This window comes from Micropterus dolomieu, linkage group LG17 (assembly GCF_021292245.1).
Source record: "Micropterus dolomieu isolate WLL.071019.BEF.003 ecotype Adirondacks linkage group LG17, ASM2129224v1, whole genome shotgun sequence".
NCBI lineage: Eukaryota > Metazoa > Chordata > Actinopteri > Centrarchiformes > Centrarchidae > Micropterus > Micropterus dolomieu.
The window spans coordinates 7,373,922-7,395,408 of NC_060166.1; the positions used below are offsets into that span (position 1 = coordinate 7,373,922).

Below are 21,487 nucleotides of genomic sequence, written 5' to 3' on the forward strand. Positions count from 1 at the left end.
GTACCCCCCCCCCCCCCCCTCCTCCCCCCCCGCCCCCTCCTCCTACGCCCCTGGCTAGCCCCCTAACATCCTACCTGTTGTGCTCCAGTGTTTATTAGTGACTGTCCTCCTGGCTGCTGATATAACTTACAGTGTGCATTAGTGTTGTGTTTACAGTGAGCGCCTGTAGCCGACAGGACGGATGTGAACTCACTGATCTGGCCAAGTCAAAGACAGTCCCTCCATTCAGTGAGGACACACAGTGAAGCGTATGACAGTCCCCCTCCCCTCCGCAAACAAACGCACACACAGTCGTGACTTCATGACTCCTGACTCCACTTTTTCTGAATAGTTGGCGTATGACAGCTCTTCAACAATGTTATAACGTTACTGTACTCTCCCCACTGATGGTACAGTTCACTAAACTGAAATGGACTGAAACTAAAATAAGTAACGTTAAGCAAATAAAAAATGTCTTTTGAATAAACAGTACTTTCTCATAAAGCTTAAACACACTACTCTTTATTGAGAGCTACAATTTAAACTAGGGTTGAGTGAAAAAGGAAAATTTAATGACCTTCCCGGGGCGTTTTTGTTATATTTATGCTAACGTTCCCTTTCTCCTGTTGACTTTTACGTTCCGTTGTTGCTTTGCTTACAAGCCTCTGTTCTGTTGCCCCCGACTTTATTCTTCTGGTTTACTGTATTTAATTCTGCTGTACCGTACTTTATTCTACTCTATTCTACTCCTCCGTTGTGTGTGGTTGTATAGTTACACCAGCTAGCTACGCACAGTGAAAAGCGATGCGGGGACAGGGAGAGAGGAGTGATGCTGCGTTTGACCCGTCCGCTAACTCCCACAACGAAACCGTTACTCGCTGCTCACGCACCGGCCATGTTCCCGTCTGGTCCCCGGACGACCTCTGACCGACCTCTGACATGCTAATCCTCTACCCCGCTCCACACACACACACACACACACACACACACACACACACATTCACGCGGTGTTCAGGTCAGACTACTTACGCCCTTGGTCTGGGGAAGCCCATGGATAACAGCACGTCCAGGTTGGAGCCACATTTCACTGAGCCCGACCGGTTCTGCCGGAGCCTCCGAGGGAGGATTTTACTGTAGAGGTCATCTTTGGCAGCCATGGTCCACTGGGTCTCCCGGTCCGCTACAAGCCAGATTCAGTCCGCCACCAGACCTCCTGCTAGTCCATGAGCTACGGCTGGATCCGCATGAGTGAATAGGTAACGGCGACTACAAGGAGCGGAGCGCTGCGCGGCCAGGCTGAGCCCAGCTACTCCGCCCACCGGAGGAAACGGCAAACATGTAGTCAGTGAACACACACAGCACAGAGGCAACATACAGGACGGAACACAACACAGCAGGATACACAGGGTTAGAGGGGCCAAAGCGGGTTTACACTCTACACAGCATATGACAAAACACCAAGAGCTTTTAAAAACAGTTTTAATTTGTGTACAAAAATGACATTCGTTATACAAACATAAGGGAATTATAGTCTATACAATTGATGTATTACACATTTAGAAAAATAATTACATTTTTACATGGTTGTGGATGATATTGGCGTTAGGTCACTACACTTTAAATGGTCCTGATAATTGCCAGATAATTTGCCAGAAAACTTTGAATAGTGCAGATTCTCTCATTTTGTGAAGCAATGCCTGGTGTTTGACTAATCTGTTCAATTATTACACATAATATCACCACAGAGTAAAGATCCTGATAGCAACCCTGATTCTTTTTTTTATTTTATTATGGCTTTCACATCATTTCATGTATTATGATTGTGATCTCTGCTGTCAGTTGTAATAGGTCCTGTGAAATGAGATTGAGGGCCACACTGTGCCATATCCAGCCAATAGCCATGAGTTGGCCTTGGGTAGCCTGAGTGAGTCGCGGGGAGTTGTGAGGTTAGTGTTGGCCCCCGACGGTGCTGGCAGATGGGTTGTATGGTACGATGACACAGAAGACACAGCCTGCCTCCTGGAAAGCTTGCCTCATCTCCACCTAGTGGGCCAAACACAGACTGCGTCAGAGAGCAGGGCACTGGTGTCACCCTACCACCCTATGACAGGATGTACAACTCAGAACAGGTTAATTACAAATGTAGCAGAGATCTTCAGACTTAGATAAGTCTCTCATCAAGCACAAAATAAATGAGCAGGTCGGTGTACAATTGCTGTATCAGTTGCAGCAGGAACAGTAATTTTTGCTTTTCATTTTCACTGAAAAACATTTTAAAATGATGATGATTTATCTCCAGATCTTTTTCTCATATCACAAGCTGTTTGGCCCCAGCCACCAGAAATTGCAGGTTGACTGAATTTTCACAGATATTTTTATTTAGCTGGTTAAACTCCCATTTTTCTTTCTGATATATTATATATTAGTTTCAGCACTTGGCAAAAATGTGCAGAAAAAAGAACTGATGTTCCTTTTGTTTTCAAGTCATCTAAATGCCAGTATGAGTGCAAGACTTAGAAAAGCTTCCCTCCTCTAGGTGGAAATAATAATAATAAAAAACATTCTCCAGTAAAACATTAAAATGAAAGATTACAGCTTTTTTTGTTTGTGGATCATAAAAGACACATATGTTAATGTTTTAGGAATGTTACCAAAAAGCAATGTAAAGATTTCCCATAACGAATCTTCCAAACAAACAACACATTATATTTTTTCGGATGACACAAAAGACAAAGTCCATCTTTCACGTAGCAGAGAAACTGAAGCTGATTTCTTTTGATTACATCAGAAACTCGACTCGTGGCTGTGTAGAATTTTGCTCTGACTTAAATTTGATTTTAAATGAAGTAAATAAATACATTTTGTAAACCCACAGATCTCTGGGCTAACCAAGACAACAGGCATGGAAAGGGACTGTCAGCTAAAGACAACTTCCACGCAGTGCAGCCTTACCAGTCTTGCATTATCCAGACACAGACCCACCACAGCCCCCCCACTGCCAGGTAACTTCACCGCCGAGCAAAACTGTGAGAAGCAGCAAAAACTTAATGAATGCATAAATACAAAACACTCCTGCAGGCAGACGGAGCTGGAGGAAATACTGTTCAATAAAACATGCTCTGCTGGTTGCAGGTAGTGGCGCCTACCTGCCTCGCCAGCTCAACCATCTTGAGATTCCCAGGACCCAGACAGTCATCAGTGTAGACAGACCTGTGGGATGTGTTGTTACTTTAGCTGCGAGTGTACACTGAATGAATGCCTCATACCAAAATATACTTTTTACCTCCGCAGCTCAAAGTTCTGGTCCATCAGTTGGGCCAGTCGGCTCCACTCTCTCTCCTGTAGAGCCGTCCTGAGGGGAGAACATTCTCAATCAGTGCTGAGTTGAAGTTTCAAAACAAATGTTCTGAGCTGCTCAAATGCAACCACAAAGACAAAAACTAGGCACATTTTTGTCAGCTGCATTGCAGCAAAGTAACCCTTTGCATGTTGTATCAGAACTCACAGTGCATATACATTTTACGCAACATTTTAGAAAGCCAAGAGCCAATTAATCTGATGGTTATTTATGTTGCCCTGTTTTTTTTTATGACAAAACCTAACCTCCACTGCTATTTAATGCATTTATTTTTGAGCAACAATCCATTTCTGAAGTGCTCAAACCAACCTCGCTTGATCAGTGAGCTCAGCAAAAGTCTTCATGGCCTCAACTACCAGAGGCTCCCCTGTGGAAAGACGGAGCAACGTGAAAGTAGCTCAATAAATGAGCCAATGTGTTTCCATTTTTATAACTCCTTAAAGCAGTGGTTCTAAAGCTTTTTCTAGCAGGCCCCCCAGTCAGAAGCCAGAAAAAGTGCATGCCCCAATCAATCAATCAATCAATTAACAAAATTGGGGGACAAACAAATAACAAAAGGAGCCCAGTCGAATTTGATTGAAATAAAATAAATGATTCAGGTCAGCACACTCTTAATTTTTTTTATTTCCGTACATAAATCATATTCATTCAACTTAGTTCCACCCCACAGCGTTAGAACCACTGCCTTAAAGGAACTGAAAGATTTAAATACACACATGGGTTAGCACATTATTGTAAAAAAAGTCTGTTTATAGAAAACTCAAATGTGTTGCTTTTCTGAAATCAGTGAGGAATACTTTGTGCCATTAAAACTGAATACATGAAAAGAAAATGAAACTGAAATGACAAATTAAACTTTTCACACAGGGATATAGTACAAGACAGCCATGTCTACGGCCATGCTATTGGCTCTGTTATCCTGTATTTAGGCAAAGCGGTGCTTTGAGGTAAATGCTAACGTCAGCATGCTAACACGGTCATAAGGATTTTGGCAGCTATTCCTGCCATGTTCACTATCTTAGTTTAGTGTGTTAGCATAGTAACATTGGCTAATTAGCACTGAAGAGATGAAGGCGTTAGAGCAATGACTCAAACTTTTTCTTGTCAAAGCCCTCTAAACTACGCCACGGACCCCTATTTGATAAGATTTTGTCTTAGGGCCTTCCATCTGATAGGATTTTTTCTTTTATGTTTTAATACAGAAAGTGTATGCAACCCATGACCAAAATAGTCATATGTTTTTTCATTGTGTTACTTATGGATGGAATGTATAGTGGAAATAAATGAGTCTCCTTTTTGCTGGGGACCTCCTGGAGTCCCCTCAAGGACCCCTGGGGGTCCCTGGACCCCACTCTGACAACCGCTGCGCTAGTGAAACAGCCAGGGATCACTAAAGTTTGTATCAACAATGTCATTTATGAATGCACCCAGGACTCCCTGGAAAGCCGGATTGATGCTGAGTGGATTATCCTGGTGATTTGGTGGCTAAAGGCACAAATGTGAACCTCAGAGTGGTGCTACAGCAAATGTCAGGGGATCACCAAAGTCATCAGGTTTCATCCTCTGGGGATGGTGGGTATCGTTACCACATTTTATGGAAATCTATCTAATAATTGCTGAGATATTTGAGATATCCAAGTGGTGGACTGACCGACAGCTTTGATATCGCTAAAAAATACGACTTACTTCATCATCTCCTTTTCAAAATATCAGAATCAAAACCCTTTTGGTACATCCTTTGTTTTTGGAGACATTTTAGACATACCACTGAGCCAGCGCTGTCGGACGTTGCTGTGGATGCGTCCAGAGTCACTGGGGTCGCTCAGGTAAGCCAGCCAGAACGGTGGGAGCCCACTCATGTCCAGAGAAACATAGTTCCCTGAGAATGTTAAACACACAAACACACATTAGGAAACACATTTATTTGCATCATATACCTAGCATCTACAGACAGGCGGTGACCTCAGTACCGTAGCCCTGCTCTTCCATGAGCTCCTTGTTGAAATCCATGTAGACTAAGCCTTCGTAGACCTGCAAAGACAAAGGGGCAAACAGTTCATGCTATTAAATTCAACTAAAGCTTACTGACATGCTTGTGTAGCGTTGATTCTGTTACTGACCTGAACGACTCTGTCCTGCAGGCCAGCAGTGATGAAAAGTTCATCAGTCTCCACGTTGAGGATGAAGTTGGCTCGGATCGGCTTTGGGAGATCCTGGAGTGTATGAAAGATTGAGTAGGTGCATTTTTTGTCAGTTTCACATTTATTTTAATTTGTTTTTCTTGTGGTGAGACTTTTTAATTACTGGTTGGAACAGTCTTTCGCCTCGGGTGGTTTTTAAAAAGGCTCTGACAATGACGTCCTGAACGTGACTTTTAAAACTTATACAGTGTAAAACCTCAAAGCTGTCGGCTTCCACCAGGCTCAGCAGAGGAGGGAGGCTGAACTGAAGCTGTCAGAGGTTTTGACAATAGCATATAGTGGAAGGAGTGACAGAATGACGGGGAAATCAAGGGATAACTCAAAACACAGATGGGAAAAATATGTACCATCCTTACATTGTCTGTGATGTTGTAGAATTTCATAAGACACTTCAGGGTGGCTGAGACGATGGCACTGAGAAAAAAGAGGGTTGTGACCAAGTAAATTATTCAAGTCAATGTGTGCAAAGTTAACTTTAAATTTTGCTCTACCAATAAGAAATCACCAAATATAACTATTTACCTGCTTCCAGCAAGGCCCTTCATTAAAACAGACAAAGATAATTTCATCATTAGAGCGCGTTCCATAAAGGGTGAGCATACTTTAATTAAAGCCTGTGGACTTTGACATTTTCACATTTCACGCTGTGTTTATTTCTGAGAAACCAGGATTTAAATAGATCCCCACCACTTGCCGAGGAATGTTGGTGTCGTACTTCAGTGTGAAGTTCTGCTTTGTCAAAGCAATACTGCAGGAAAAAACACACACACACACACACACAGACAGACAGCAGACACTGAATGAGCATTAGCAGTGAAAGTGACCGTTCCTAAGAGTGGGTGTGCGTAACAAAAGCTTTTTCTTCAAGTACTGTTAGGAGTACTATGACCCTGTGCATCTTATTTGCTAATTATTGAAAAACACTGATGGTAAGCTTAGCTCGGCATAAAGACTGTCACCCTGGCTCACCCTTGCTTGGAGCAGAACTGGTAGAACTTCTTACAGGTTGCCTGCAGCAGCCGCAGACCTCCCAGGTACCTGCAGTGGATGATGAACAGGACATTTTGAAAAAAGCCTGAACATGACCAACTCCGTCATGTATTTCAGCTCACCACGTACACACCCTTCCTTCCTGCTGATACAGAACAGATCTTGCAAGCTTCCGAACTCCGTGGGGTCATTCAGTGGATGAGGGACTAAAACCTAAAAAGTCACAGGAATTCACATGACCTTTGCACAGTATGTCCCTGATGAAAGTGTTTTAGCTTATGAGTGCATAGAGATGTGTGTGTGTTACCAAAGTCTGGCTCTCCACTAGCGTGACCTCCGCCCAGAAGTTAGAGATGGACATAGCGATGGTTTTCCCATTGAAGCCGTCTGAGGGATTCCCCATTAATCCAACCCTGTGAGTCACCACATATTTGGAAATTAATTCTTAAGAGTGTGCTCTTGTTGGGAGTTGGGAAGCAGAAAGAGGCTTTTATTTGTGAGTCGGAAAACCCCACAGTAATCTGAGCTAAATTCAAACCAAGTGCAGTGAGAGTAATTTGTGTTGGTGTTCTCTCACCTGGCATATGATCGGCATGTGATTGGTTTAGCAGGATTGTCCTGTTGCTTGGTGGAGTAGTGGGTGAGCCACTTGGTGTAGTTGGATAGGCCCTGAGACGTCAAGAGGAAGCATGTTATTAGAGGAAATGTAAAAATTAAACTACAAAGGAGGAATACGCAAATCCACTTATCATCTCAACAGACAAAACAGCTTCCAAGAGAGTATTAAGTAGACCGAGGGAGCTTTAGACAACAGTAGTTTTTCTCACTTTGGCACAACATGCAAATGAAAATAATTATTCTCTAAACTCTATGTGCACTTCTCCAATCCAAACTTGATTCTCCCACATTAAATGTATTTCTTGTTGCTTGACCCAGTGGATTCCACCGGTTTTCTAATGGTTTGAGTTACTGTCAAACGAGTTCAAGTCCCGTGGAAAACCGAGTGAATGTTGACTTATTTAAAGTTTTGTTACATAATGTTATGCATACATACTTATGTCACGTGACTTACGACACACACTTTATTTTTATTTATTTTAACCCAAACCAGATCTTTTGCTAATTCTAATAATGTAGTTTTGATGCCTAAACCTAACCAAACTGCAACTGTATCACAATGTAAAACACGTGTTTAACGTCATGTGACTTATGTGACATGACTTAGTTAAGGTCCGGTCCGCCTGTCACTGGACTGGCACTTTCCAACGATCACATATGTTCGTTCTGGAATCATTAATAATCGATCTATTTTGTTGTTTCGGTATGAGGGCGTCGTCAAATGTAGTTTAATGTAATCTTTCATTTTTGTTTCACATTACTGTAACATATAAAGGTTCTCCCTGTGAATAGGGACAAGAAAGGTAAAACAATGTCAGTGACAAACCAGTGACAGGGATGTAAAATGAAATGCAGCCTGTATCTCCCTTTATGATATTCAAAAATTAAATACATTGCATGGTGCAGGGCTCAGGATGAATTTAAGAGTCACTCAATCCGATCACTGCACTGCATTTTCTGATGTTGATGAGTGTGTTTCCATCATAAATTATCATGTTTCAGGGATAAAAGTGAAAGAAAAATACAAATTAAAACAAAAACATAGCAAGGTTTGAGGGAGCTGCTGGCTGTCGCATCTACAACTCACTGCAGTTGCCATAGCGCATATGTCATGCTGAAACAGTACCCTTTGCAGGACAAATTAAGTTTGATGATTGCTCCCAGTGTTCTGAAACTGCACCTCTGTTTCAGAAATGTATTTAAGCAGTTGTGAAAAACTGTAATAGGAAATGTACTCTCTCGCTTCTAACCTTATCCATTTGGCACTATGACTAAAATCATGTATTCAAATTCATCTAGTTCAGACTTTACTCTGATATTTTGAGAAAAAGTAGAACACATTAAGGACTGATTGCCCAGTTTGCAGCAGATGTCACATTACAAGATGTCTGGGTAATGACAGCTTTCAAAGTGTAAAATATTTAAGCAGTTTCTCATCCTGCCACTTGCAAAACTGCTTAGTGCAGCTTTAACACACTGCAATATGTTTGGCTTTGCAAGTTAAAGGGGAAATCCACTGATTTCAAAGAGGTGGTATTATGCTTTTTGGCTTTTTCCCTCTCCTTTATTGAGTTATATACCTTTTTGTGCCTGTGACGTCACAGGGATGAAAGCTAAATGTGCCTCATATAACACTCCCCAAGCGGCTAGCACGACACGCCCTCAAAAACACCGGGGGAAAAACAGTGAGGTGCAGCACACACCTCTCCTCTGCCTTCCAAACACTAGCTACCCTCCAGGCAGTCAGTGGACATGAAGTTGTTACTGTGATGTAGAGACAGAGCTCAGTTAAAACTTTATGGATGAAAGATACTTTTGTTACAGATTAATAACTGACCATTCTGAAACTCTTGCTCCAGTCCATGTTGCCAAGCTAGTCTGCAACACGTACAGCTGAACCAAAGCCTTGTTTGCTTCTCACTGACCCGCCCTACTCTGCTTCTGATCGGCTAGTAGTCCTTAACAAGGAACTGCGCATGTGCAACTCCCAACAAAGATCATTTAGAGACAAGATGTATCACTCCATAGCTAAAACGAAGCCTTCAACACAGGGTGAAACTGTGAAAGAGGAGCTGCAGCAATTTGCAGTGTGACAAAAAATATGGTGAAAATTAAACCATGTAAACCTGTTCTGGTAAAAGCCCTAACTAACATTTTGAACCTGAAAATGAACATAATACCACCTCTTCAACACATCAAAGTCTGTTCACAGGTGTTGGGGACTGCATATGTGAAAAAAAAACTTGTATAAAGCTGTTTGAGGCTCCAGTGAGAACTCTGGGAAATCCTCAAGTGATGTCACTTGATCCTCTGCAAAGGATGGGGCAGAAGACTACAAGTTTGAAGGTGTGGAGTAACCAGACCTCTGTAGCCCACTACTCATCTTTGATTGAGGCTAGCGGCTCTACGGTACATTGGCAGCTACTAGCATAACACACTTCTATCTCCTACTGAACTGTCGGTAGTCACGTTGCATTGTGGGTAATGCAGGCATCATGTTTTGACAAAGAAGAAGAAAGCAAGGAATAAAAAGATCTCTGGTTCTACTGCATCGATTTTGGTCCTTATTTAAAAAACTGTTCATTGCGAGGACAACAGTGTTATAGGAATGTCTTACTAAATGGATGGAGCACTTTTTTAAAGTCTAATGATCATTGTTTTGATCATTATTTTTCGTTGTCCCTTATAATTTATGGATTTGCAGAAGGCAATGCTGTGTGACAAAAACAGAGCTTAGGTACGGATACAAACCACTTGACCAATGAGCTGGAAGCCAGTCGGAAGCTTCATCCCAAACACATCCAGTTGCTTCTCATTAATGAGCCACTCCTGAAAAGACAGGCAACAAGTTGTAGGGCTAAGTTTAATCTAAGTTAGTCAAAATTGACTAAGTCAGTAGTTAGATTCCCCAGTGGTCACAGTAGAGTGTCTAATAATTGTCTAAGATGTTTTACAGAAGATCTAGTAATTGATTTAGTTTGTACAGGAACATTCAGTGGAGGGGTTGGGAGTTTTGGTGGAAAATGAAACACAGAGGAACTTGGCCAAAACTTACAGTTGAGTGACTTTGAGGATTGAAGCCATATAGGTGTAATTTAATACTGTATGATATAACAATAACAGAAAGTAATAATTTTATCTGAAATAACATTTATTAGCAATTACGCACCCAGAATCGTCCAAAGGACCTGTCTGTGGCTTGAGGCTGCAGGTTGAGGAAGTGAGACAGGTGGGATAGTGTGTCTCTCTGGAAGCAGTAAAACACCACGCTGGCCAGCCGGGATTCTGTCAGCTCTTCCTTTGGTTTCTCCAAGAAACGAATTATCCTGATTCATAAAACTACAATGGATTAAACTCAAATCTGCAACACAGTGACACGTCCAAAGTGTATGTCACACCCAATAAAAGTACAGTGCATTATGGAACTAAAGCAAAAAAACATCTCACCTGTTGGTGTCAGGGCATACCTCCACAATGCCCCTGGAGCTGCTTTTCTCACTTTCCTCCAGCTCGTAGTATATCATCAGCTCTCCAGGCTGCAGCACAGACACAAAAGGATGGGCTACTGCATGTTGCTCATGACATCACCCATGGTGCACATTTGTATCTAAGTAAATCTCACCTTGGACCTGAAGAAGCGCATAACTTGAGCAATGTCAAAGTTCTGGTCTGCACACAGCATGTCTCCTGCAATCTGCTTACACAAAAAGGAAATCCTCAACGTATGATAGGCCTTATAATTTCTATAAGAGTTCACCAGGTCATCACAATGAAACGTAACTGAGCAGTTGTGAGAATGGACACCCTCAAACGTTAACGACAGGCAGATTCATCGTACCACCATGATGTCGTCCTCCAGCTTGCGGCTGCGTATGGCCAGCTCCAGGTCAGCCACGGCCCCGAGGCGGTCCTCCAAGGTAGTGCTGCCGTCATTTACCACGTTCTCCACCGGGAAGTCATTAGCTGTCGCCCAGCGCTCATAGTGCTTATACCTGGTCAGTGTAACAGAATAAGATTAGGGCAAGAGCAGATTAAAAACGCCTTTGGCATCAAACTGTGAAAAACTGCAGAATCAACACCAGTTGGGTCATGCAACAGTTAGAACTCACTTGTCTGCATTAGTGACCAGATACACTTCTGTGAACAGCTGCCGCCTGGAGAGAAATCAGAATCAGGTTTATTGCCAAGGAAGTTTTCACATTAGGATTTGCCACTGTGGTGCATAACAATAAGATAAATAAGAAAATAAAAAGTCAAGAAATATAAATATAAAATAGATTTTTATAGATTACAAATGTAAAATGAATACGAATCATTATTATAATAAATATGTATGGGGAAAAATCAGAGAGGCAATTAGAAGAAGTGAGCCAGACATGGGGATACAAACTATGACTCAATTGATATATAGACTTTAGGCCTGTTGATGTTTGGGCCACTTGCCACTGTTACGCACATCTTGACTGTTTCCCACCAAAAATCAAGGATCTTCTTTCCTCCAATGCCAGGAAGTAAGGCCTTTGGTACACCGGTCAAGTGGCTGTACAAGCCTGTGTCATCATTCTGAGTGAGGAGAGGTGGGGGAAAACAGCTGGACTCAATCTAAAGGTTACACATCACCATGTCCGTATATGCAAAACATTTAATCATGCTGTTACCTCGCAAATTTAATGAAAGAAACAAGCTCCGTTATGCTGTGTTTCTTTGTGAAGACACGTAACGTTAGTTTGTTTAAAATACTTACGGCTGTCGCGTCAACTACAGGATTCTCTAACAAACGGCATTCATTTTCACAAACATTTTCCCTTCAAATACCTACAATTTTTTTAACGACACTGAAGCTGGATTCCGATTCGGCAGTTAAGGGAAAAGGTAAAGTTGAAAGTTAACTTACGTTGCTGAGCGACTGAATCTCCGTTTTTAGCACCTTTTACTGCTGTGAAAGCTGTGAAAGCCTTAACGCTGTCTGAAACACTTTTTTAGATTTGAAAAGACCTTATTTTATTTGTGAAAATCACAAAAGGGTGATTTCACTGCTTTTTCTCCACATGCAGACCACATTACACCAGGTCCAGATCCAAAACCACTAGACCTAGAGCTCTCAAATCTGGACTAGATTACTCCAGAGAGGCTAAAGTTTCAATCAAACATAGTTTCAGATTTGTGAAACCTTTATTCAATTTGTGAAAATGCTTTAAAGGACGATTTATCTGCTTTTTTCATGTGTAGACCACATTAGACCAGGTCCAGATCCAAAACCACTAGACCTAGAGCTCTCAAATCTGGACTAGATTACTCCAGAAAGGCTAAAGTTTTAATCAAACATAGTTTCAGATTTGTGAAACCTTTATTCAATTTGTGAAAATGCTTTAAAGGAGGATTTCACTGCTTTTTTTGAATGTAAACCACATCAGACCAGGTCCAGATCCAAAACCACTATACCTAGAGCTCTCAAATCTGGACTAGATTGTCCAAAGAGGCTAAATTTTCAAACAAACATAGTTTCAGATTTGTGAAACCTTTATTCAATTTGTGAAAATGCTTTAAAGGAGGATTTCACTGCTTTTTTTGAATGTAAACCACATCAGACCAGGTCCAGATCCAAAACCACTATACCTAGAGCTCTCAAATCTGGACTAGATTGTCCAAAGAGGCTAAATTTTCAAACAAACATAGTTTCAGATTTGTGAAACCTTTATTCAATTTGTGAAAATGCTTTAAAGGAGGATTTCACTGCTTTTTTTGAATGTAAACCACATCAGACCAGGTCCAGATCCAAAACCACTATACCTAGAGCTCTCAAATCTGGACTAGATTGTCCAAAGAGGCTAAATTTTCAAACAAACATAGTTTCAGATTTGTGAAACCTTTATTCAATTTGTGAAAATGCTTTAAAGGAGGATTTCACTGCTTTTTTTGAATGTAAACCACATCAGACCAGGTCCAGATCCAAAACCACTATACCTAGAGCTCTCAAATCTGGACTAGATTGTCCAAAGAGGCTAAATTTTCAAACAAACATAGTTTCAGATTTGTGAAACCTTTATTCAATTTGTGAAAATGCTTTAAAGGAGGATTTCACTGCTTTTTTTGAATGTAAACCACATCAGACCAGGTCCAGATCCAAAACCACTATACCTAGAGCTCTCAAATCTGGACTAGATTACTCCAGAGAGGCTAAAGTTTCAATCAAACATAGTTTCAGATTTGTGAAACCTTTATTCAATTTGTGAAAATGATTTAAATGACAATTTATCTGCTTTTTTTACATGTAGGCAAAAAAAAGAGATTCGGTCGCTCAGCAACGCAAGTTATCTTTCACTTAAGTTCCCCTTAACTTTACCCTTAACTGTCGAATCGGGAAGCTAGCTTCAGCGTCGTAATTTTTCATTCCACCCCAGTAGGGGGCAGTGAAACAGTGTGAGCCAGTGATAAAAATGACATTTGACAAACATTACGCTGTGGTTGTTGAGTCAGATATAAGCCGGATGCACAGGCGCATCCTCACTATTCCGTTAACCGTCCTGGACGGCGGTTTGACACGTTTACACGCTGGCTAACAAGTGACCAAGGGTTTAATGTCACATTCTTTTAGGCTCTTCGGCTTACTGTAGTACGACCGCTTCACAACCGATGCGACCTTTGCACTGCATCGAGTTATCTCCTTTCTCCTGCAACATTTAACCGACTTACCTTAATTTGTGTCTCTAAGACAGTGCCGTGGCCGGCCACCAGCAGTATACAGATCATTGGTGAAACAATTTGTTCGGATGTTAGTTTAAATAAATAAAAACAGAGTGCAGCTGCTGAGAATATATCTACGGTACCTATGAGTGCTCAATTTTCCCAGCGTCAATGAACTGATGTACTTCCGCAAAGAACCTTCACAATAAAACATAGACTCACCACTTATTAACCACTTATAGCGGTTCACCTTCTTGCTACAGACATTAAGATAAATACTGTTCACGCACACACAATCTATACTAATAACTTAGATGCAAATAAAAATATGTTCAACATGTTTTAACCAATTTACCCACTTTAATAAACATACATGATTTATGACATACAGTATATTGTTTGAGTTCTTTTATTATAAAGACATACATAGCCTACCTACAATGCAATGCTTAACAACTCCTGTTTATTTAGTTAGTTACATTGTTGCAATGCAATTATTGTCTCCAGTGAGGTTTCATGAAACATACAAATATACAAAGCAAAATAGCTTAACTGGATGACAAACTTTGTATTAACTGGTCAAATGTGATATTGATAAAAGATGAAAAGTCAAAGCATGAATACAATGTTTTTCTGAGACAATTACAAGAGTGCATTTGATGCAGAGAAGCACAGTACTGCAGAGGTTAAGTTAAAGAAACTGACATGAGCAGTTGGTCATGTTTTAGAGCTTACTGTACTGGAGGTTAATGAACAATCATAATGTTTGTGGAGGAAGGCATTCAATGAAGGCTTTGTTAAACTCATGTTCAATGTTTCCGTCATGTTATTATGATTGGGCGATATCCACCAGGCAAAGGATTTCAATTTTGTAAAAAGCATCAAAGAGAATATCCAAAAGGTGTCATTTAGCAAAGAAACTGGATTTGAATATTTTTGAAAATATTCAATCCCCCCCCCATCACTTTTTTTTCGTGCACACTCGTTCACAAATAAAGTATCTCAAAGCATTTCAAGTACTCTTTTGGCCTATACGTGGTTATCTTCAAATACCCGTTGGCAACAGGCTTCTTACTGGGGATCTGTGCTGGATGATCCCACAATGCCATGCTGTCGCAGCAGGTTCCTCAGGATCTGATTCTTGGACTTCCAGTCTTCCACCTGAGCAACAGAAATACAAATAATACAGTTGCGATGAAGTAAGATGAAGTAATGATGACTCATTAATGACACATCAGCTGATTTATGACTTTCTATCAGGAATGCAATGTCTATGAAAAAAGGAAGTTTGGCTTTCTACATCAGGCTGATAGTTGGTGTTTATTACAATCATCTGCTTTAGAAGTGATATCCTGGCTTTCAGTGCACATATTAGGGATGAGGGTGCATGGGGGTCAGCAGGAACATTTAATGATAGTTTCAGTGTGGTTTTCAGTTTCATGGAAATTATCCCAAAGAAACGCACCTGACGACCCCTGTATTCAGCTATGGTTTGTTATGCCTTTATCACAGGAAAACGGAGCAAAAAAATATTTGAATCGATGGCCGCTTAGGGCTTCCGTAATAAAGTTTATGATCGAAACATTTTTTTTAACGTAAGTGTAACAGATGGCTAGACGTTGTTTCACCTGCAAATCATTTTATCAGCTGCTCTTAAAAGTAAACTTAAACTTTAGAGAAAAACAGAAAGCAAAATCCACAGGGCTCTGCTCCGTGAAATCATTTACGACTAGTCAACTTATCTATTAGTTGATCTAAAGGAAATTTATCGGGAACTATTTTGAGAAAGTCCATTTTTGAGTGAGAGTGCCAAACATTTGATGGTTCCAGCTTCTCAAATGTGAGGATTTGCTCCCTGTCTTTGTCTTACACTACAGTAATCTGAATATATTCGGGTTTTACACTCAATCTCCATTAAATCCTTCTGAGTGCCATGCCAACAACCGACCACTCACCAATCCCAGTCCACTGCATCTAGACTGTGGAGGTCAGACAAAAACATAATTTCTTATCCCCCAATGCATTGTCATATCCAATCTCACATACGTGTTTTAAAGTCAAACTTCACTAAGACTATCTGTCAGTAGTAATAGAGTACATCTGTTCAGCCTCTGCAATAATGGCCAGAGCACCTAAATCTGCAGGAGGATTAGTCTATGCAGACCATTTCACACTAGCAACAAGCCAGCCTTTCAAATCTTGTACAGAGGCAAAGATTAATGACACTTGACAGCTTTAGCCCCAAATACTGGCAAACCGAAAACACAAGCAGACACACCTCCTGTCTAAGTAGCTGGTTGTCAATCCTGAGTCGATCCAGAGTGCTGATATCTTCCCCCAGCTTCAGGTTGCTCTGTCGGAGTTCCTTGATGTACTCGCAGGCTTTAGACAAGATTCCCCCTTTACTCTGAGACAAGACACAGGAGAACTTTCATAACTCGCCTCTGTTTTTCTTTCTCAAGCTTTTCTACTAAAAACTATTTGTTAACAGGACCTCCTAAGAGTAAAAAGCTTTCACAGGATTTCTCATCTTTGCCAGACTGAAATGAAGCGTGGAGTCTAAGTCTGAGCTGAACTCACCTGTCCTGTCTTCGTATAGTCAATGTTGCAGTCTGGAATGGTCTTTGACAGCTGCACAATCCAGTTGTTGATCTTGTCTCTGCGCCGGCGCTCAACTGTTGGAACAACGTTTCAATTTGAGACTTCGCTCCATCACTCATACCAGATATATGTAGTAAAAACAGCTATCACTCCAACTTCTTGCACTAACCTTCGTTGTGCTGGGCTCGTCGTTTCTCGTCTCTGGAAGCCCGAGGAGCCTCTTGTTTTCTAGAAAATATATTAGAACAAAGAGTGGGCTCGATAAGGATCGATATGGATGTATATGATTTCCTAAATTTAGCTGAAATTTACAACTTCAACTTAGTTACAACAGTGCTGTAAATCTGTTAAATCATGATGCAATTACGCTATGTATGGCTGAGTGCGAGGTGCGATTGTCCTTTGATTGGAACCCGTCAAAACTTCCTGGGGTGACATCATCACATAAAGCTGCCCTGCAAAGCAAAAGACCGCTGTCAGCTGCAGAGAAGAATTCACCCACCATAACGCCTTTAAGTGATGGGCAGACTATTTCATTTACTTAATTGTATCAGTTATTATCCATTATATTTCATGGGCATGATTATTATTGCTGTGTAGATTTTACAAAGCCAGATTCAGATGAAAATGGCTTTGGCCTGTATTTTTCGAGGAAGAAGATAAAAGCATAAGCGTTAGTGTACGCACACTCTGTGTTAGTTTTGTGCCAGGCTTTATATATGGTCAGAAATTACCTGTGGGTGTGGTCTGGCCCAGCAGTGTGTCAGAGGCCTGCACTGTGGTCACCATGGTGCCAGTGGTGGCGTCTGCAATGGTGGCGGGGTAGTAGGTGTACTGTGTCTCTGCGCTGCCGTCTCCCTCCAACCCCTCGGACTGGGAGAACACAGCCTGACATCAAAGAGATAATAGTCTAATGTTGCACTGTTCAACCGGTACCAAACGAGAGGTCACATCTATCGGGCATTGTGCGCGTTACTGTCAGGGCAGTTGCTGCTGTGGATAGAAACGTGTGTTTCATCTTGGATGCATTTAAAAGCTTCTGAATCAACATTTCTAAATGCTGAATGTGACTGAATAGAGCTGCAACAATTAATTTAAATTAATTGTTTATTTTATATATATAATATTTTATAATTATTGAAATTTTTTAAGCAATTAAATTAGTATATCAATGACAAGAGGGTGGAACTGAACCTGTTCAACCTGTCCCCTCATTGGGCTGACCCGAATGTCATTTTTTGGGCTTCAAAGCTTCGAAAGCTTCGCCCCGCTTGTGTGCCGAACCAGGTTGGTGGCTGCTGCGCAGAGCAGGGGGAACTGTCCCTGAGAGTCCAGAGTGAGAGAGTCTGATCTGAGCAGGTCCAGAGCAGAATCCGGGAATAGTTTAGCGGGGGTCCAGGGAGAGCAGACGGGATTTTAAAGTGCTCCCACACAGCTGAGGGATTCATTTTGTTTTCTCTTTGATGCGAACTGGAGTGTTAACGTTCACTGCTGGAGGTCAGGCGCGCAAAAAAAACCCTCAATATTCGAATCTCAAAATTGAAAACCGAATGTGTACCCAACGATCGAATATTCAAATATTCAGCCCTACCCCCTCATGTGCCTCTATAGAAAGCAAGTTCATTTTAATCCAGACAAGAGAAGGCTTGTGTCCTATGTTTAAAAAAAAAAAAAGAGGAGAACAAACAGATCTTAAATTTAAGAACTTTTGTGGCATTCTTCAGTATTTGGGTACTTCCCGCTTGTAAGATCACAATTTAAGATGCCCTACACCACACGCAAGCCACATGCACCAAAGCCAACTTGCGTTTGGTGATATGAAATTATGCTAATGATGATAAAAAAGCAATTTACATTATGAAAACACAAGAGAACAATGTTAAGTGCAATTATTTATATATATAATTATTTTAAATGTTTACACTTGAAGATGATTATGTTACAGAGGCAGACTGTGTGCGACTGCCACTTGGCTGTGGTAGGTCAATGTCCTGTTCTCACCTGCGTGACAGTCTGAGTGGTTGCAGGGAAACCAGCGACCAGGCTGACCGCTGCAGCTCCATCTGTCTGACCCTCCAACTGGCCATCTGACACCTGGATCACTCTGTAGGTCACCTGGAACACAACACACTACACTGAGTGGTCAATATTTCATTATCACTGAGGGGACATATACACAACCGTAGAAATAGGGCTATGCAATGCGGCAAAATCATTCAATATCGATAATTATCACGCTAAATGTCAAATCATTATTTCTTCAAGTCTAAAGGCTGAATTTTGCCCGAGTGACAACTGAAGGGCCAGATGGTAAATTGTGTGGTTAAACTTTAATGTCAGAACGTGACAAATACTTGATGCCAAACAGGGAATCACTTAACATATCTAAGGTACAACATTTAAAACAATTATGATAAAATCTTTTTTTTTTTTAAATTACAAGATTAACTTTTTTTTCAGTCCCTTTTCCTCAACAAAATAAACATCTTACTAGAAAAATTAAGTGATAATTAGTTTGTGTATCTAATGAATTTAATCAAATATTTATTGACGACATATTGAACAACTGTTATATTATTATTGAGGAAGTTATAATGCGATAATTATCATTATTGTTTTATTGCCCAGGCCAACGTAGAGCCAACAGATACAGAAACTATATCTAACTTCAACTTTTAGGTCTGTGAAGTGGGTCACGAGTACTGAGACCTGGAGGTAATGTGACTGGCACTATTATTAAGAAATGGTGAATCACAGACAAGATACGCACTTGTTAAAATCTGTCTGCATGTTTGCAATGCCAGTAGTAGTATATTTTTGCTAATAAATTTTGAGTGCAAGCTCAAGTCACTCATGACAACTGGTTGAATTTCCAATCAAATCTTTTTGTTTTGCCTCAAATGCTATTCTGGAATCACAAAGTCTGTAGCTGTGACTGTAGCAGAAGTGTTCAGTGAACCTGATCAACAAGGACAGCCTGAGGGCGGACCTTGTGATGACTGCTTGGCCAATCAAAGGAGCTTCTTTTGGCCCTTACTTGTTTGTTTGGGGTTTTTCTTTTGGTGTGGAGTGGCGAGGAGGTCCCCTTTGGCTACAGTCATGTGGCCCCCAAGGTACTGTATATATCTTGTGGGTGTAGGAGTGGATAGTGACATTTGGGAAACTACTTTTTTTTATTGGCTTAAAGAGAACAAGTGGAACAACTTAATTCCTGTTCACACATCTTCATTAAATTTACTCCAGTGTGCTTTGTCATTACTTTTCAGCTCTCTATCTACAATATTAATCCAAAATTAGATAGACTTCCCCTGAACTACAGCCTCCCCCTGCAGACTTACATCAGTGTATTTGTGTTCATTTGTAATATACTGTTTTACAGTGAATATGTCAGCTCAAGTGCCTCCTGGTGGAAGTAACGCCTCGGTATATTTGAAATAACTGCTCACAGGTTAACTGAAATGACCATATGTTTTTTGTCAATACCCCTTCCTACCTGCCCGCCTGCTCCTTCTGTCTTGAAGAGATATTTGATGGGTTGGTCAGTGAAGGTGGCAGCAGACTGAATGGTGGCAATAGCTGCCGGATCCTCTGCCGTGGCTACGGACCCTGATGGAGCACAGAGCCACATAAGATGTTAAGTCAACTTTGTAATTGTCAAAAATAGCTCATGGAAAGACTGGCTTTAAGACAACTTAAAACCATATTATTAGTGCATGTTTCCTCACAGAGCCTGTGTGCTCATACAGGTTAGGAAAAGAGTATAAGAAAATTATATACAGACAGCACATACACAGCATGTTTTCATGGTTAAAATGTCCACAAGTGCACGCACTCACAGTGGCTTTAATAGGGTTTCACTGGACTGGGATAGGACGCATTAGCTAACGGGACATATCATAACATTAAAAGTTTTAAACTTTCATACACAGTACCTGAAACAGGGGTGTTGCACTCATGAAAGCGCATACAAATATCACAATGTCCCCTTGGTACATGTTTAATAACTTTAAATACCTTTCAAGAAAACAATAATGATAGTGAAATTAATAACTAATAGTAGTAACGTTAAGATGTTTTGTTTTACCTTCCTCGTTGACGGTAACACTCCCATCTGGTTCAGGGCTTTTCTGTTGGCTGCACACATGGAATTACAAGAGAGGAACTCATGCTGTGGTTGAATAAACTAATTAAGATTTTAATTAACTATTAGCTATTCAGTGGACTGGAAGTCTACTCTATAAACGTATTGAAATTGTTGTTATTAGTTGACAATGGCGCGCGTCACAGTCCCACTCACCTCTTCATTTCTGCCGACAGTCTTGGACGAGCAGACCGCCTTCACTCGCTCCCACAGCCAGACTGTGAAACAAGTTCATAAGTCTGATAATAAAAAGAAGGAAAGAACTTTGCTCGAAACTATACACTGTTGACTATCGATATGATTTTAAACGCCAGCGACCATAAAGCAGAAGATTAACCGTGGAAAGGTATTAGAAAGGGGTTGTTGGTAGCTAGCTGCGCGAGCTGAGTCAGAGCGAACGTTACCACGGGAGACGGCGGAAGCTGTCCTTCTATTCCTTCATAATATGATCACAAAATTAGAGAGTACCAAAGAAAAAGTACCTGGCCGTTCATATGTGCGATGAAAATCTGTGTTGTGAAATCGCGGTTTTATGTAATTCAAAATTTTTCCTACATGCGGTCCTTATTTCAACGTTTATACTCTTTTACTCAGATACATTTGAATAGATACGTAAAAACGTATTTTGCTTTGCGGATTCGCACCGGAAATCAGATGTTTCATGGTGGTTAGCTCGACACGGATTCTACCTTTCTGCTACATTGCCAGTCGGCCCCAGCGGTTTTTACAGATGTTTAACAAAACACCTTTCTTTCCTCTAGCTTTGTGGGGGCGGTGCCCGCAATAGCTGATACATTCAGTGTACATTATATTTAAATGGATATATTATGCACATAGAGCTGAATTATGTTGAATATATTGGAGTCTGAACAAAGATGTACTTACGCCGCAGTGGTCCCTCCCCCGATATTTGTC

General features: G+C 41.0%; 3 protein-coding genes across 13 annotated transcripts in view; all 3 read right to left on the bottom strand.

Moving 5' to 3' along the window:
- ubash3bb (ubiquitin associated and SH3 domain containing Bb) overlaps window positions 1–1,273 on the bottom strand; it is a 42,325-nt gene extending 41,052 nt beyond the window's left edge. Inside the window, exon 1 of one of the 2 annotated variants that reach the window (XM_046073817.1) lies at window positions 1,009–1,273. In XM_046073817.1, coding sequence (XP_045929773.1) covers window positions 1,009–1,136 — 128 coding nt within the window. In that variant the 5' untranslated portion in view covers window positions 1,137–1,273. The remainder of the gene's footprint in view (window positions 1–1,008) is intronic. The other variant, XM_046073816.1, reaches the window with a different exon arrangement.
- Window positions 1,274–1,441: 168 nt separating this feature from the next.
- Window positions 1,442–13,993, bottom strand: LOC123985865 (glucuronokinase with putative uridyl pyrophosphorylase). 10 transcript variants are annotated; one of them, XM_046073823.1, is made up of 24 exons: window positions 11,966–12,045; window positions 11,805–11,848; window positions 11,603–11,709; window positions 11,256–11,300; window positions 10,985–11,138; window positions 10,769–10,840; window positions 10,594–10,682; window positions 10,316–10,472; window positions 9,898–9,975; window positions 7,106–7,197; window positions 6,836–6,941; window positions 6,662–6,741; window positions 6,508–6,576; window positions 6,226–6,286; window positions 6,061–6,077; window positions 5,895–5,952; window positions 5,458–5,550; window positions 5,308–5,368; window positions 5,103–5,216; window positions 3,647–3,704; window positions 3,263–3,331; window positions 3,126–3,189; window positions 2,932–3,003; window positions 1,442–2,022 (listed from the first exon to the last, which is right to left on the bottom strand). In XM_046073823.1, coding segments are annotated over exons 3-24 (1,707 nt in total). In that variant the 5' UTR covers window positions 11,605–11,709; window positions 11,805–11,848; window positions 11,966–12,045; the 3' UTR covers window positions 1,442–1,926. The 10 variants fall into 10 exon arrangements, with proteins under 10 accessions (XP_045929779.1, XP_045929776.1, XP_045929774.1 ...); XM_046073820.1 differs by lacking the exons at window positions 11,805–11,848; window positions 11,966–12,045 and adding an exon at window positions 13,840–13,993 and having other exon boundaries at window positions 11,621–11,709; XM_046073818.1 differs by lacking the exons at window positions 11,805–11,848; window positions 11,966–12,045 and adding an exon at window positions 13,840–13,992.
- Window positions 13,994–14,170: 177 nt separating this feature from the next.
- On the bottom strand, window positions 14,171–21,487 carry usf1 (upstream transcription factor 1). The gene is made up of 11 exons (XM_046073842.1): window positions 21,458–21,487; window positions 20,729–20,790; window positions 20,516–20,565; window positions 19,925–20,037; window positions 18,433–18,546; window positions 17,166–17,319; window positions 16,799–16,886; window positions 16,601–16,659; window positions 16,411–16,505; window positions 16,109–16,237; window positions 14,171–14,991 (listed from the first exon to the last, which is right to left on the bottom strand). The coding sequence occupies exons 2-11, from the start codon at window positions 20,734–20,736 to the stop codon at window positions 14,902–14,904; spliced, it is 900 nt and encodes a 299-aa protein (XP_045929798.1). The 5' UTR covers window positions 20,737–20,790; window positions 21,458–21,487; the 3' UTR covers window positions 14,171–14,901.